The 13097-nt window shown below is 38.1% G+C and overlaps 1 protein-coding gene and 1 non-coding gene across 3 annotated transcripts; both read left to right on the top strand.

The window, feature by feature from the left end:
* The first annotated feature begins 1531 nt into the window (after positions 1 to 1531).
* Positions 1532 to 12583, top strand: LOC116506575 (cytochrome c oxidase subunit 7C, mitochondrial). Of its 2 annotated transcripts, none has more exons than XM_032214391.1 (3): positions 1532 to 1705; positions 3196 to 3326; positions 12342 to 12583. In XM_032214391.1, the coding sequence occupies exons 1-2, from the start codon at positions 1631 to 1633 to the stop codon at positions 3310 to 3312; spliced, it is 192 nt and encodes a 63-aa protein (XP_032070282.1). In that variant the 5' UTR covers positions 1532 to 1630; the 3' UTR covers positions 3313 to 3326; positions 12342 to 12583. The 2 variants fall into 2 exon arrangements, with proteins under 2 accessions (XP_032070282.1, XP_032070281.1); XM_032214390.1 differs by lacking the exon at positions 12342 to 12583 and adding an exon at positions 4973 to 4999 and having other exon boundaries at positions 1534 to 1705.
* On the top strand, positions 2796 to 2857 carry LOC116506895. The gene has a single exon (XR_004255103.1). It is a non-coding gene; the product is annotated as a small nucleolar RNA Z39 (small nucleolar RNA).
* Positions 12584 to 13097: the final 514 nt, after the last annotated feature.

Here is a 13097-nt window from a genome sequence, read left to right as displayed (position 1 = left end):
TCAATACATGCTTAGACCACATACATTACTGAAAACTCAGTGATAGCTACTCACTAAAGACTTTTCCCATTTATGTTTGGGTCTATAAAGGTCCCAGAAACTTTTTCAGTACTCTCTTGTATCATTCCAACCAATTCATCCATGTCACCTACCTGAATGTTTTCCTCCAGATCACATCCTTTTGTGTTGCACAATTTTCCCTAAATACTTATTTTCATTATCATCATTCACTGGAGTGTAACATGAAGCTATTATTAGTCTACGGATTGCTGGGTTTTCATATGCAGTTGTTACTACCTAGATGAGATTAATTCATTATTCCATACACATACTTTAGCTCTTTCATTCATAACTGAACAAATATGTCCACTTTCCTGCTTAGATTCATAAACACCACAAAGTCTGTCCATCTTCATTCAATTCTTAGACATACTTGCATAACATATTGGGTTTTTTTTTCAATTTCCTTTCATTAATTCCTGATCAATATATTCCAAAGTACCAACTTCTATATGTCCTGTCCATTCCAGATTGATATTCCTGTAACTGTAATGACTGTATACAGTTACTCTGTATAGCTGTAAATGAGTCCAGAATTATAGTTATAAATTATGCTGATCAATAAACTGTAAAGCAACATTTAGGAATGTCAACTGATTGGGGACCAGGCATGGGAATGGAGTGGACGAAATGTTTGGTTTGGTTTGATTGTATTGCTACTGCCATGGGAAGTGGCGAGTGGAGATTTATGGTTTCTATGTTGTGGATTTTAATGCTGTAAGCCACCCAGAATCACCTGGGAGCGAGTTGAGATGCCATGCAAATTTGTTGAATAAATACAGTCTTTGTATTTTTAGATATTACTTCCAAAGCTCCAGGTTATCTCATAGTTTTATTAATTTATTGACTCTAGCTGTACTTGAGGGAGTACAGGATGCACATACAGACATATTTGCATTTACCAGCCTTACTGGTTTCTTTTGCAGGGAAAACTGCATGCCATTTCTTTTTATCACATTTATATCTCGCCATTATCGGTTTCATCTGTTCTTAAATATGAGGAGCACGTTCAGCAGATAATACATCTGATTTCATTATTACCAGTATTCAATCAAGCTTTCTCTCTCTCCCTCTCTCTGTTTGTATGCAGTTAGATATTTGTTTAATTGTAACGAAGCACTTTTATGATTTTTATTTGTGTTTATTTCCTTTTTCTTCCGGCCTTAGCAAGGGATGGGGGGGTGGGAGGAATAGTTGCTTTGTGCATTGTATTTATTTTATTATTTATTTATTTATTTGTAAAGCATGTATAAGATATTTATTTGCTAGAATTAGGGGTTTAATGTAAACAAATCAATAAGTGCCTATTTACAGAAAGATTATGGTTTTAAAAAAATATTCAAATACCATCCGCGAAACTCTCCTCGATGACGCTAAAAGGCAGAGACTTATGAAGGAACATTCATTTCCGCAAGCAGCGGCCTTTTGCTGCCCTAAAACTACGGTTCCCATATTGCCTTTCGGCGACGGCCTTTTCTCCCATAACGCCTGAGTCACGTGGCTCTAGATTAAGTGAAGGTCGTGAGGGAAAAGGCACCTTTTTGTCGCCGGGGTTCTCATTCCGGCCGATATGTTGACTACCACCATCCGCCGTTTCGGCACCTCCGCCCTTCGGCGGATGCATTACGAGGATGGGCCGGGAAAGGTAAGATGGAAGCATGGGGAGGCTATGAATTCAAGGCCTCCGCTATTTCTGCCCCTCGAGCGGCGGCATGGCCGGGGCCGGTTTCCTGGGCAAATCGGGCTAGGCCTGCTTCTCCCCCACCCCGTCCTCCCTCTCCTTGGTCATTTGTTGAAGATACAGGAAAGAGGCTCCTTGGCTTCTCTGGGCCCTTCGCCTTTCGAAGTCAGTGAGGGAAAAATAATCTGGGAAGAGAGGAGTCTCTTTATTTTTCACCCTCTCCACCCCCCCACGCCCTTCCTGTTTTACAGCACGGAATTGCATTGGAAGGCCGGGGCCCAACCCTTGAAGCCTTCATCATTATTTATGATTGAGTACAATAAAATAATAATAATGAAGTGTCAATAAAATTCAATTAGTGGTAAGCTAATGAACTGTATAGTGACTTTTTGCTAAATTTCTTAACAGATAAACCTGGGAACAGTGCATATAAAAAAGATAACAATGCCTTCTAATGAAGATCAGCTCTTTATTATGCATCTATTTAATGTAATGGAAATGATTTGCCATTGTTTTTATTCTGGGATCAGTTCCTACTAACACTATAATTAATAACTTAAGAGGCCTATAAGGGGTGTGCATAAGTGCACTAAAGTGCTTACCATCCCAGTCCTAATGTCCTCATTTGTTCGTATCTATTTCATGTATTCATAATCATATTTATACTTATATCTGTTATCTTATGCATGCTTGACAATTAAAAATTAATAAATAAATAAAATAATCATGGAAAAGAGACTTTTTGAAGTAGAGAATAAAGCAGCCGGATTTTTTTCCGGATTTGATATTTGTAATATATCTGTTCTCATGAAACACTTGGGCTGTGCTCAAGATACAGGATGGGAAAACATATCTTCTTTTTCTTTTTTCTTTACCTCCCACTGTGGAATCATTTTTAAAAATGCAATTTTTCTCTCTGGTTGTAGCTTGAAAGCCATGTGTACAAAGCCCTGCTCAGTGTTGATGGCGGTGTTTTTAATATTCTCAATAATCAGTTTCTTGTTTCTGTAGGGGCCTTTAGTTCAATACAGGATTATTTTTCTTCATTTTACCGGTACAGGTGATGATAGCATAACAGCATGAATAACGATGATACTGTAAACGCTTTCTGATGTACCTATTCTGAAGTTGTACTCATACTAATTAATTTCAGATCATATTCATCCAAGATGGCATCTAAAGGACATACGTAGTATCTTTTTAAGGTGAAAAAAAATAGGACTAGTGTAAATGAAGTTCGAATTGAAGAATGTTGATATTAAACTATGAAATCCGTGAGACTGACTCTCTTTAGAAAATTAGGAATACAGTGATGTACTTCTGTAACTATAAATGATGAATGAACGTTTAGTACTTGGTTGCTATCCATGGGATTTAGGCCAAATCACTTTTTATATATATACTTTGCTTAATAACTTTGCTAAAGCAAAGCTACAACATTCTTATCTTTTCAGAATCTCCCATTCTCTGTTAACAACAAATGGAAATTGTTATTCGGAACCTTTATCTTTACCATAACTGGTATTGGTGGTCCCTGTTTTATTGTAAGGCATCAGCTGCTTAAGCAGTGAATATGTTGTAACAGGTAATTCCTATTTGTTTTCTTTTCATTCTGTACAAGTCTTTTACAAGCTATTTTGGTTACTCCTTGGAAGCTAGAAAAACCATTTTCTGGTTTAATTTCAATAAAATTCAATTGGTGGTAAGCTAATGAACTGTATAGTGAACATTTTGCTAAATTTCTTAATATGTAAACCTGGAAATAGGGCATAAAAAAAAGATAATGCCTTCTAATGAAGATCAGCTCTTCATTATGCATCTATACAGTGTAATGGAAATGATTTGTCAGGGTTTGTCAGCTCAGGGTTGACTCAGCCTTCCATCCTTCCGAGGTGGGTAAAATGAGGACCCAGATTGTTGGGGGCAATATGCTGACTCTCTGTAAACCGCTTAGAGAGGGCTGAAAGCCCTATGAAGCGGTATATAAGTCCACTGCTATTGCTATTGCTATTATTCTTCAAATTCTATTATATCTTTTCTTCCAATAGCAGTTTAAATCATGATTCAGTAACATTTAGAAAACAATTTGAGTAAAGTCCCTCCCTGAAATGCAAAGAGCATATTTATATAATACAACCGGTCCATTCCTAATGTCATCATATATAGTAAGTTTTCAAAGTCTTAAATATATCACATTGAAATGCATTATGGATAGGGTTGCTATGAAAAGTATTGGGAGTTCCAGATGGTCCTATGGCCACAGCCAGGCCACCAATCAGAACAAGGCAGAAGAAAGACCTTATAACTATTTGACCTAGCTGTACTTGTTACCAATGGTTTTTTTTTTTTTTCCAGAAAAGGTCTTACAGCATTTAAACTTTGAGAAATGCTAAACAATTTTGGCCTCAAGACTCAGTATACCAGTATACTTAAAATGTCATGGTGGGCCTTCATAAAGCTGGTTCTGCTTATAATAGCTGTCTGTTGGGAATGTGGGAGAAAGCTTTCCCTTCAGTTACTTTGCTTGGGGACCATACTCAGTGTAGAGGTTTAGGAAGGGTTTCAGTGCCCATCTCTTTAGCCTCGCTTACTGAATGTTTCTAAAAATACATGCACAAAGAGAGCTGAGCTAAAAATTCTAATTAATCTTGACTGCTGTTAAATAAAGTTCACAGGATTAAATATGATTAATAGTAGGATGTAAGAAGGTGTGGTAAAAACCATGAATCTGCTATCCTAGACCAAATATTCACCAATGGAAAAAAGTTGATACTGGCATTTTTTAGGGGAAGTTATAGTGTAATCATTAAATCTCTAATATATGTGAAAGAAGAAATGAAAAGAGTTAGATTTTTGAACTTCAGAAGAGCTCTGAATCTGAAGCAGAACATCCAGAAAAGCTACTAAAAGAAAGAAAAATGTTAGAAAATCTAAAACTCAATCCTGTGAACTTTATTTAACATGATTGCAGTCTGAAAAAATGCAAATAATGTAATCGGCAGCATGTGGTTTCTGTAAGCTGTTATCCATTAAGCATTAAAGAATCTCAGTCAGAAAGACATCTTTAGCTATATAGAAAAGCCTTCATAGATTGTTCCCCATCTATGTTTTAAATTGCCTTGTTTAATACGAGTTTCATCTACAAAGTACGATTTTGGTAAACTGAAAGGAATGAATTGTAGGATATAATAAATATTTTAAGGATTTTTATGTTTCCTTTTTTTCTTTCAGGTTGAGAAGAAAGAACAAAAGGAAATTTAAAACTAAGCATTCTACATATATAAATAAAAACTATACCTGAAACTACAGTAGATTCTGTTTCTGTTTGGTCTAAATATAGATTGATGAATTATATCGAAAGAAATTCCATTCCTAGTTATATAAAATGCTATGTTTTTTAAATACAGGTATATAGAGACATGTTTAGATTTATATTATGTGTGGCAAACAAATGAAGTAGGTAAAATGCATATGTGCACATTTTAACAATATAAAATGTGAAGGGTTTATATATGTATAGAAGCAAGGTGGATCATGCAAGATGCAGAACTCTAATTGTGTTCCTAAAGCACAAGATCAATGGGGGGAAATCACTAAAATGAAAGACTATAGAATTTAAAATATTCAATGAAATAATTGTAATACAGAAATTAAAATTGCACCCATTTTAAATTTTTATTTCAACCACAATAAATACACTGCTTGTAAGTTTCCAAATGTACAACAATAGAATCTAATATTAATTCAGAGCAGAAAATTTTTTAACTGCCTAAACCAAAAAGAGATTTGAGGACACATTAAGTAGTCAGATGGAAGAAACCAAAAGTTAAGGTAAATTCGTGATGGTGAACCTATGTGGGCATACAAGCCGTCGCTTCACTGTGCATGCGTGCCACATATGCCTGGGGGTACATACTTTGCATTTTGGGGGTTCACATGCACACACTTTGGACACTCGGTCCAGAAAAGGCTAGTCATCATTGGAACAAGTAAAGTACAAATAGAAAAATGTTGAGGATTTGGAGGTAAGTGCTCACAGTGAGCTAAGGGAGGAAAATTAGGAAAGATAATTAAAAGAAAATTATGCAGGATATGTTAATTAAACACCTAGGCGGTAAAAGATGGAACGAAAAATTATTTTCACATAAGTTCAAGGTTAGAGTCATTAATACAACAGGGATGCGGTGGCTCAATGGCTAAGACGCTGAATTTGTCTATCAGAAGGTCGACAATTCAGTGGTTCGAATCCCTAGCGCTGCATGATAGAGTGAGCTGTTACTTGTACCAGCTTCTGCCAACCTAGCAGTTTGAAAGCATGTGAAAATGCAAGTAAAAAATAGGGACCTCCTTTGATAGGAAGGTAATAGTGTTCCATGTGCCTTCGGCTTTTAGTCATGCCAGCCACATGACTACAGAGATGTTTTCAGATAGCACTGGTTCTTCAGCTTTGAAATGGAGATGAGCACTGCCACCTAGAGTTGGGAACAACTAGCACATATATGCGAGAGGAACCTTTACCTTAATGAAACAACCTTCTGGAATCTTAAATATGTTAAGACAGGGATGAATAAAATTCATTTTTCACATTGGGCTAATTCAACACAACTTGTGTAGCTAGCTTTTACCCTCCCATCTCAGTCCGATTATGTGGACAAGAATCCAGAATAGTATAGTGTTGAGCTTCTTCATATTATGTAAATTTGTCAATTTCAGCTGAAGCCATAGGGAGATTTTCCACAGATGCATATGTTGGCTAATATGTAATGTATCACACATATGTGTGTATGTATACTAATAAACCGCATTCCATAGAATAGGAGCAGGATTTTTTTAAAGTGATGATTGTAAGTATTTGCAAGAAATATTTCAAAAAAAACCCATCTGCAGATAGTAAGCAGATTTTCACACAAAAATGCCACTTCAGAAAAACAACCAAAAAAGGACAGGTAGTTTTAGAAAATGTAATTTCACTGGGAAGAAAAGACATACCATCAAGTCATTTAGACTATAAAAACAAGGTTGCCTTTTCTCTGGTCCTTCAGAATAACTAGAAGCTTTTTCATAAACGTTTATTGATCTTACTGGGTCTGTCAGTCTTCCATTATGTTGTCCAGTTATTTAAGATTTACTTTGTTGTCATTGTACGTAAACACATTATACCCATGCAACGAAATTCACGTAACACCCAGAAACCAGGCCCAACACACATGATTTTATCATTTATCATTTATTTGGGATTTATAGGCCGCCCTTTTCCCTGAGGGGACTCAGGGCGGCTTACATTCATAGGGAAAGGGGGGTGCAATATAAAGACATAAACAATATGTGAATAAAATAAACAGTAAAAACACAACTTTCATTCAACACTCAACACTCGGGCGGGGTGAATTAGAAACTTATCCCCAGGCCTGACGGGATAGCCAGGTCTTAAGGGCTGTGCGGAAGGTCTGGACGGTGATAATTCCCACACACACCCCACCCTCCCAAAATTCCCCACCCCTAAACCTCCCAAGCATCCACACAACAGACCAAGTAATGCTGTCCAACAGCTTACTGATGGTGGCCCTTTAGTTCATTGTTAAAGATTGTAAGCAGGATGGGAAGAGTTTCTGAGAATGTTGTGCAACTTCCTCAAACAGCGAGATGAAAGATGTCGTCCAGGGCTGGTAGCTGGAGCCCAATGATATTCTGAGCCGTTTTAATCATTCTCTAGAGCTTTTTTTGCAGAGCTGTTCCCATACCATGAAAGAATTGACACACGCAATGGTGCTGCAATAATAGGACAGAAGTAGATGCTGGGATAGATTTATCTTCCTGAGCATTTCAGGAAGTACAGCCTCTTCTGTGCCTTCCTCACAAGCATGTTCTTTCCTCTGTGGAAAGAGGAATATAATTGAACCCCTGTGCTTAGAAAAGGCAGCCTTTGAAAGGTCAACTGGCACTATTGCTGCCAGGCAAAAACAGTGCCCCCAGGGCAATAGACAAGTAGGGAAGATGAAGAGCCCCTAGGTGGTCATAAGTGCAGGCAAATACCAAGCACCCTACTTTTGAACATGTGACTGAGGGAACTGCAACAGCCATAACTTCAAGGACCAGGCAAAAATTAATTCAGTGCTGTTATAATTTTGGTTGCTGTATGAATAGTTATTAAGCAAGGACTAGCTGTATAAATAGTCCTAACTTAAAATAACTTCTGGCTTCTCTTCAAAGGTATTCAGTTTCCACTCTTATCACCACTGTAAATGAAACAATTAATATGGTGGGTCACACAGTCAAGATGTTTATACTCGATTTGGCATTTTTATCTATCCCAACAGCAGATGTTTTAGATGTGTGATAGTCATGGTCTGACTTGTTCAGAATCATTCATAGAGAAATCGGTGCAATAACACACAGTAATGACAATAGCAAGCGTCCATTAAAGATTCCTCTCTTGAATTAACTTCTCCCACTTTATCACCATTGATCAGCAAGTGTGTATTCCATTGCGCCTTTCCCCTTTGAATAAGTTCCACTGACTTGTTATTTCTAGGAACTTGATTATCCAGTCATGTGGTAGTGTGTCAAATAGCATATTGGTCTGGGGGGGCAAGTTTTGTCCTATGCACCTGGCGTAATTAGGAAATGGGGGTGTTGGGTCAACATTATAATCTAATCCATTCCACTTCTGCACAGCACTCTGCTAGAAATTTGCTTATTTTTATGACTTATGCCAATTCTAAAAAACTTCTATTATCCTGATGGAAATATGACATCCATGTAACAAGTTGTAAAAGAACAACCTTTTCCCAGAACAGCATTTCTGCTTATGGTTTCCAAAATATTGATAAATATATGTGAGAAGAAACCTGAACAGTCAGATTCATCATGTTGAAATAATAGCTAATGTACATTGCAAGGTAACTGCTTCACTACTGGCAAATGTGCCATTTTGGTCATTATTATTTGTGCAGCCCTGAAAATGCCACGAAAATCAAACATCTGTCATGCCAGATGAGGGAACTTAACTTATTTACAATGCTTAACGCACCGCTCATCCTTGAAAAGGTCACTTGTACAGGCTACACATGGTTAACCAGCATATATTAAATGGCAGCTTATAACTCCAAAAGAATATATACTGAACTGGTTCTTGTAGATACAGTCCTTCTTGTTTAGCTTTAGAAACCATGTTTTGTTGAATTTTTAAAATTAATACAATATTAAGATGGCTTTAGACATCTGAAAAACTAAATCTGTATAAAGCTGTGGAGGAGGGTATAATTTGAAAGTGATTGTGGGAACATGGCATTTGTACCTGTAGAAGTTTTTCTTTTTTAAGCATATGAGGGGGAAGGTTTATGGGACGATAAAATAATTTTAGCAGCAAAATAATTTGATTGGATTCTACACACTAATAATCATATGAAAGTGTATGGCAGGGGGCAAAGTAGAATCACTTTCACTGAACGTTCCTGAAAGGTGGGACTAAGGAAGAAAGGGTAGAACATTCAAATGACACAAAAACACTGTCTTGCTCACTACAAAATGGAGTCAGAACATAGAGAGAAGTGATGTAATGCGTCATTTGGGTAAATGAAGATAAAGTAGAACCTCTGGTCACAAATGTTTCTGACCAAGACCAAATTGGGTTCCAACCAAAAAAATTCACAAATTTTTTGAATCTGGTCACAAACACATACTCGGGTGGCAATCAAACACAGCCGTGGCCGATTTCTCCTTCCACACAATTTTTTTTTTTTGTAAACGCCAAACAACAGCGATCTTGTGTGGCAGTGGTGGGTTTAAAAAATGTTTAGAACCTCTTCTGTAGGTGTGACCTGATTTGTGGGAGTGCTTGCCGGCCATGTGACTGGGTGGGAGTGGCTTACCAGCCATGTGACTGGGTGGGCATGGCCAACTTGTAAAATGTGGTGAAACTCAACGCTCTTGCTTAGCAACCAAAATGTTGGCTCAGGAACTCTGACATTGAAGTGTGCAAGTCTTAAAGCTTTCAAGTTACAAGACCCTTGCACCCCTAACCCTTTAGAAAAAAAACCCAGGGGTGTTCAAACTTGACAGCTTTAAGACTTGTGGACTTCAACTCCCAGAATTCCTCCTCTCGCTCTTCATCTTGATGATGTGCGGACGGGTGGGGGGAGGGAGCTGGAACCGGTTCTAAACGGCACTGTAGATTTGTGGGCTCTCTTCTTTAGAGGCCTGTTGTGTGGCCACTGCATTCATTTTGGTTAGGTTTAGGTCATGACCAAATCAGGTTGCGACCAAAGTTATGGAACGAATTATGGTCATGACCAGAGTTTCTACCATACTTGACCACAAGGTCCCTAGCCTTGGAGTTCTTGGAGAAGAATTTCCAGCCAACTATAAATTCAAGTAGTCCAATAATGCCCAATATTTCTGTTAAGTGAGATTTATTAAGTGAGTTTTGCCCCCATTTATGACATTTCTTGCCACAGTTGTTAAGGGAATCTGGCTTCCCCATTGACTTTGCTCATCAGAAGATTGCAAAAGGTGATCAAATGACCTCATGATGCTGCAATGGTCATAGGAAGGAACTGGTTATCAAGCATCTGACTTTTCATCACATGATCATGGGAAAACTACAAAGGTTGTAACTGAAAAGCGGTCATAAGTCACTTTTTTCAGTGCTATTGCAACTTTGAATGGTCACTAAATGAATTATTGTAAGCCGAGGACTAACTTTATAAATGACAGCAACCCGATTTGGTGTGTGCACAGAACAGCAGCCACTGTTCTTACCTATGTGCAAAAATGATGCCTGCTTATTTTGCACACAAATGCCTAGCAATTCTGCAGATTCTCAAATTCCCATTTCTCTGACAGAAATTAAAGAGTGTGGAAGATGCTCAATTTTTCTGAGCTGAGTGTCCTTCAAAACACTCCGGAGAAAGATCCAGGCAGAATTATCATCTCCTAGTCAAACCTCAAATGAGCAGTCATTATGACCAATTAACCATCATTCAACCTAGCAAAAGGAATCACTCGCTACAGCCATAATTGTAGCTTTTGCTAAATTTGAGTTTAAATTTCTAGACCATTAATGGCAGGTTTTCTATTTTATGCCATCCCAAATGCATAATTCTAACAGTTGGCCTACTTTGAAGGAGTTATTTAAAAGGTTTTTTCCTAAGGTAATAGTGGTACCTGAAATATGACTGTCATTTTAGGACAATTTTCTCCTAGGTATTTTATAACTTAGCATTCTGTAATTTTTTCCCCGTCTTTTGAGACTTCTCTGAAATATGCTGTATACTAAACTGTTTTACAATTACAAAGCAGAATCATTATACCTGATTGTACAGACTGTTAATTTCATCCCTACAAGTTTTTGTTTTACAAGACTGAATTTGATTTACTGACAGCAGGACCCAGTGTGCACAGTTTGAAATTTTGTTTATACGTTTGGAAATTTATCTACTAACTTCCAGGAAGCTCTGCTAATTGGGAATAGAACTGGAACTAAACAAAATTGATCTCACTTCCCCTCCCCCAGAAATCATTTGCTATAGTCGTCTGGCTGTACTTATGAGCAGTTGGGAATTGGGTGGTAGTTTTTAAAACTACCATAAGCAGGAGTTTTAGGTTCACCGACAAAAGGGTGAACGACAAAACCGCACCCGACTAAACCGCGGTGACAAAACCACGTGTTCTAAAGCGCTCCGACGAATGAGCGCTGAATCGCGCCGACAACAGCGCGAAGACAGAAGCGTGCTGTAAAACTAAACCTAACTCTAAACCTAAACCTTACCCTAAATGTAACGCTAAACGTAACGCTAAACCTAATCCTAAACCTAACGCTAAACCTAACCCTAAACCTAACCCTAAACCTAACCCTTACCTTAAGTTAAATCGCTGTCACCGCGCTGTTGTAAAGCGCCCTTCTGTCTCCGCGCTGTTATTGCCGCAATGTTGTCGCCGTATTGATGACGTCGCGGTTTTAGCAACGCGATTTAGTCGGGCGTGGTTTTGACGTTTGCCCTTTTGTCGGGTCACAGGAGTTTTACATCCTTGGTCACACTGAAAGGTGGATCTAATCAATTCAATAAGGATCATTTTGACCCCAGAATTAACCAGTCACCTAATGAATAGATTATCAGTTAACTCTGCCAAAATTCCAAACATGTACCACCAATCATCTATTGGATTTGAAGAATGCAGACAAGCATATATTTTGCCTGCTTAAGGAAATATGCAAAGGCGTAGATTTACATCCCATATTCTTCCTTGCCATGAGCAGATGAAATATTATGAAATTGTTTCTCTCTGAGATTCTTTTTCTATATTTCCATATAGCTCAACCTATGCAGCATTTATGTAAACCACAGAGCATTTATTTTGTTGTTGTTTTTTTACAAAAATACTTTGGGTGATCTTCAGGGGGTTACCCCATCCTGCAATCCCCATCAGGAAGCAAAATCAGGACTTCTCTGAGCCATCAGCCTGCCATCTGTGGCTGGTGGGATTTGTTGCGGGGGTGTGAATCTGCAGGTCTAATCTGCAGGTTTTTCCTTCTTGTTTGAGTAGATTTGGTGATAATGGTCTGTTATTTTTACTTTACTGTTTTTCCTTGTCTCTTCAGGTTTCCTCACAGTGGGGATGTTAACTAGCTGTGTACAAAGTTATCTGCAACCTTCCCAAATTGTTCCGATGAGTGAAGCATGAAAGGACATAACAGCCAAGATGGTGCTCAGCTGGCAATGGCATCATAGCTCCAGAAACGTCTCGTTGTGATGTTGCAGAAGGAAACACTGAAAGGAAAAGCGTTACTGTGATGCAGCAGGAATGCTTGTGCCAATTATTAAATTAAAGGCATAAGATGCATTACAGCCTCCCAGTATTTTCTCAATACCAAAAGAAACACAATTGCTGAGGCAGCTGGCAGTTGCAATATCAAGATTTAATAGAGGCCTAACTGCAGGCAGTACTGAATAATAAATTCTAGCACACACATCTCTTCCCTTAGCACAAAAAAATTGTGGGTGCGGGAGAGAATTGGAGTGGTATAGCTGGATTCTCTAAGTGAATTCTTGCCTCTCCCCATTTATTCACTGTCTACCCACTCTTAAACACATTACGCTTCTCCCATATCTGTCCTCTTAGGGCAAGGGTGTCAAATTTGTGGCATTGTGTTGCTGTCACATGATGTTTCATGACTTTTTTCCCTTCGCAGAGCTGGGGTGGGCATAGCTTGCATGTGATGCATCCAGTCCGCAGTTTGACACCCCTGTCTTAGGGAGTTCTCTCTATCATATTTTTACTTACCCATGAATAAAATAAAAAATTATACCCATAAAATAAAATTTTAAAAAAATTACTCATTCAACAGCCCATTAAA

This window comes from Thamnophis elegans, chromosome 3 (assembly GCF_009769535.1).
Source record: "Thamnophis elegans isolate rThaEle1 chromosome 3, rThaEle1.pri, whole genome shotgun sequence".
NCBI lineage: Eukaryota > Metazoa > Chordata > Lepidosauria > Squamata > Colubridae > Thamnophis > Thamnophis elegans.
Note: the sequence above shows the minus strand (reverse complement) of the source record. Positions and strands in the feature narration are given on the sequence as shown.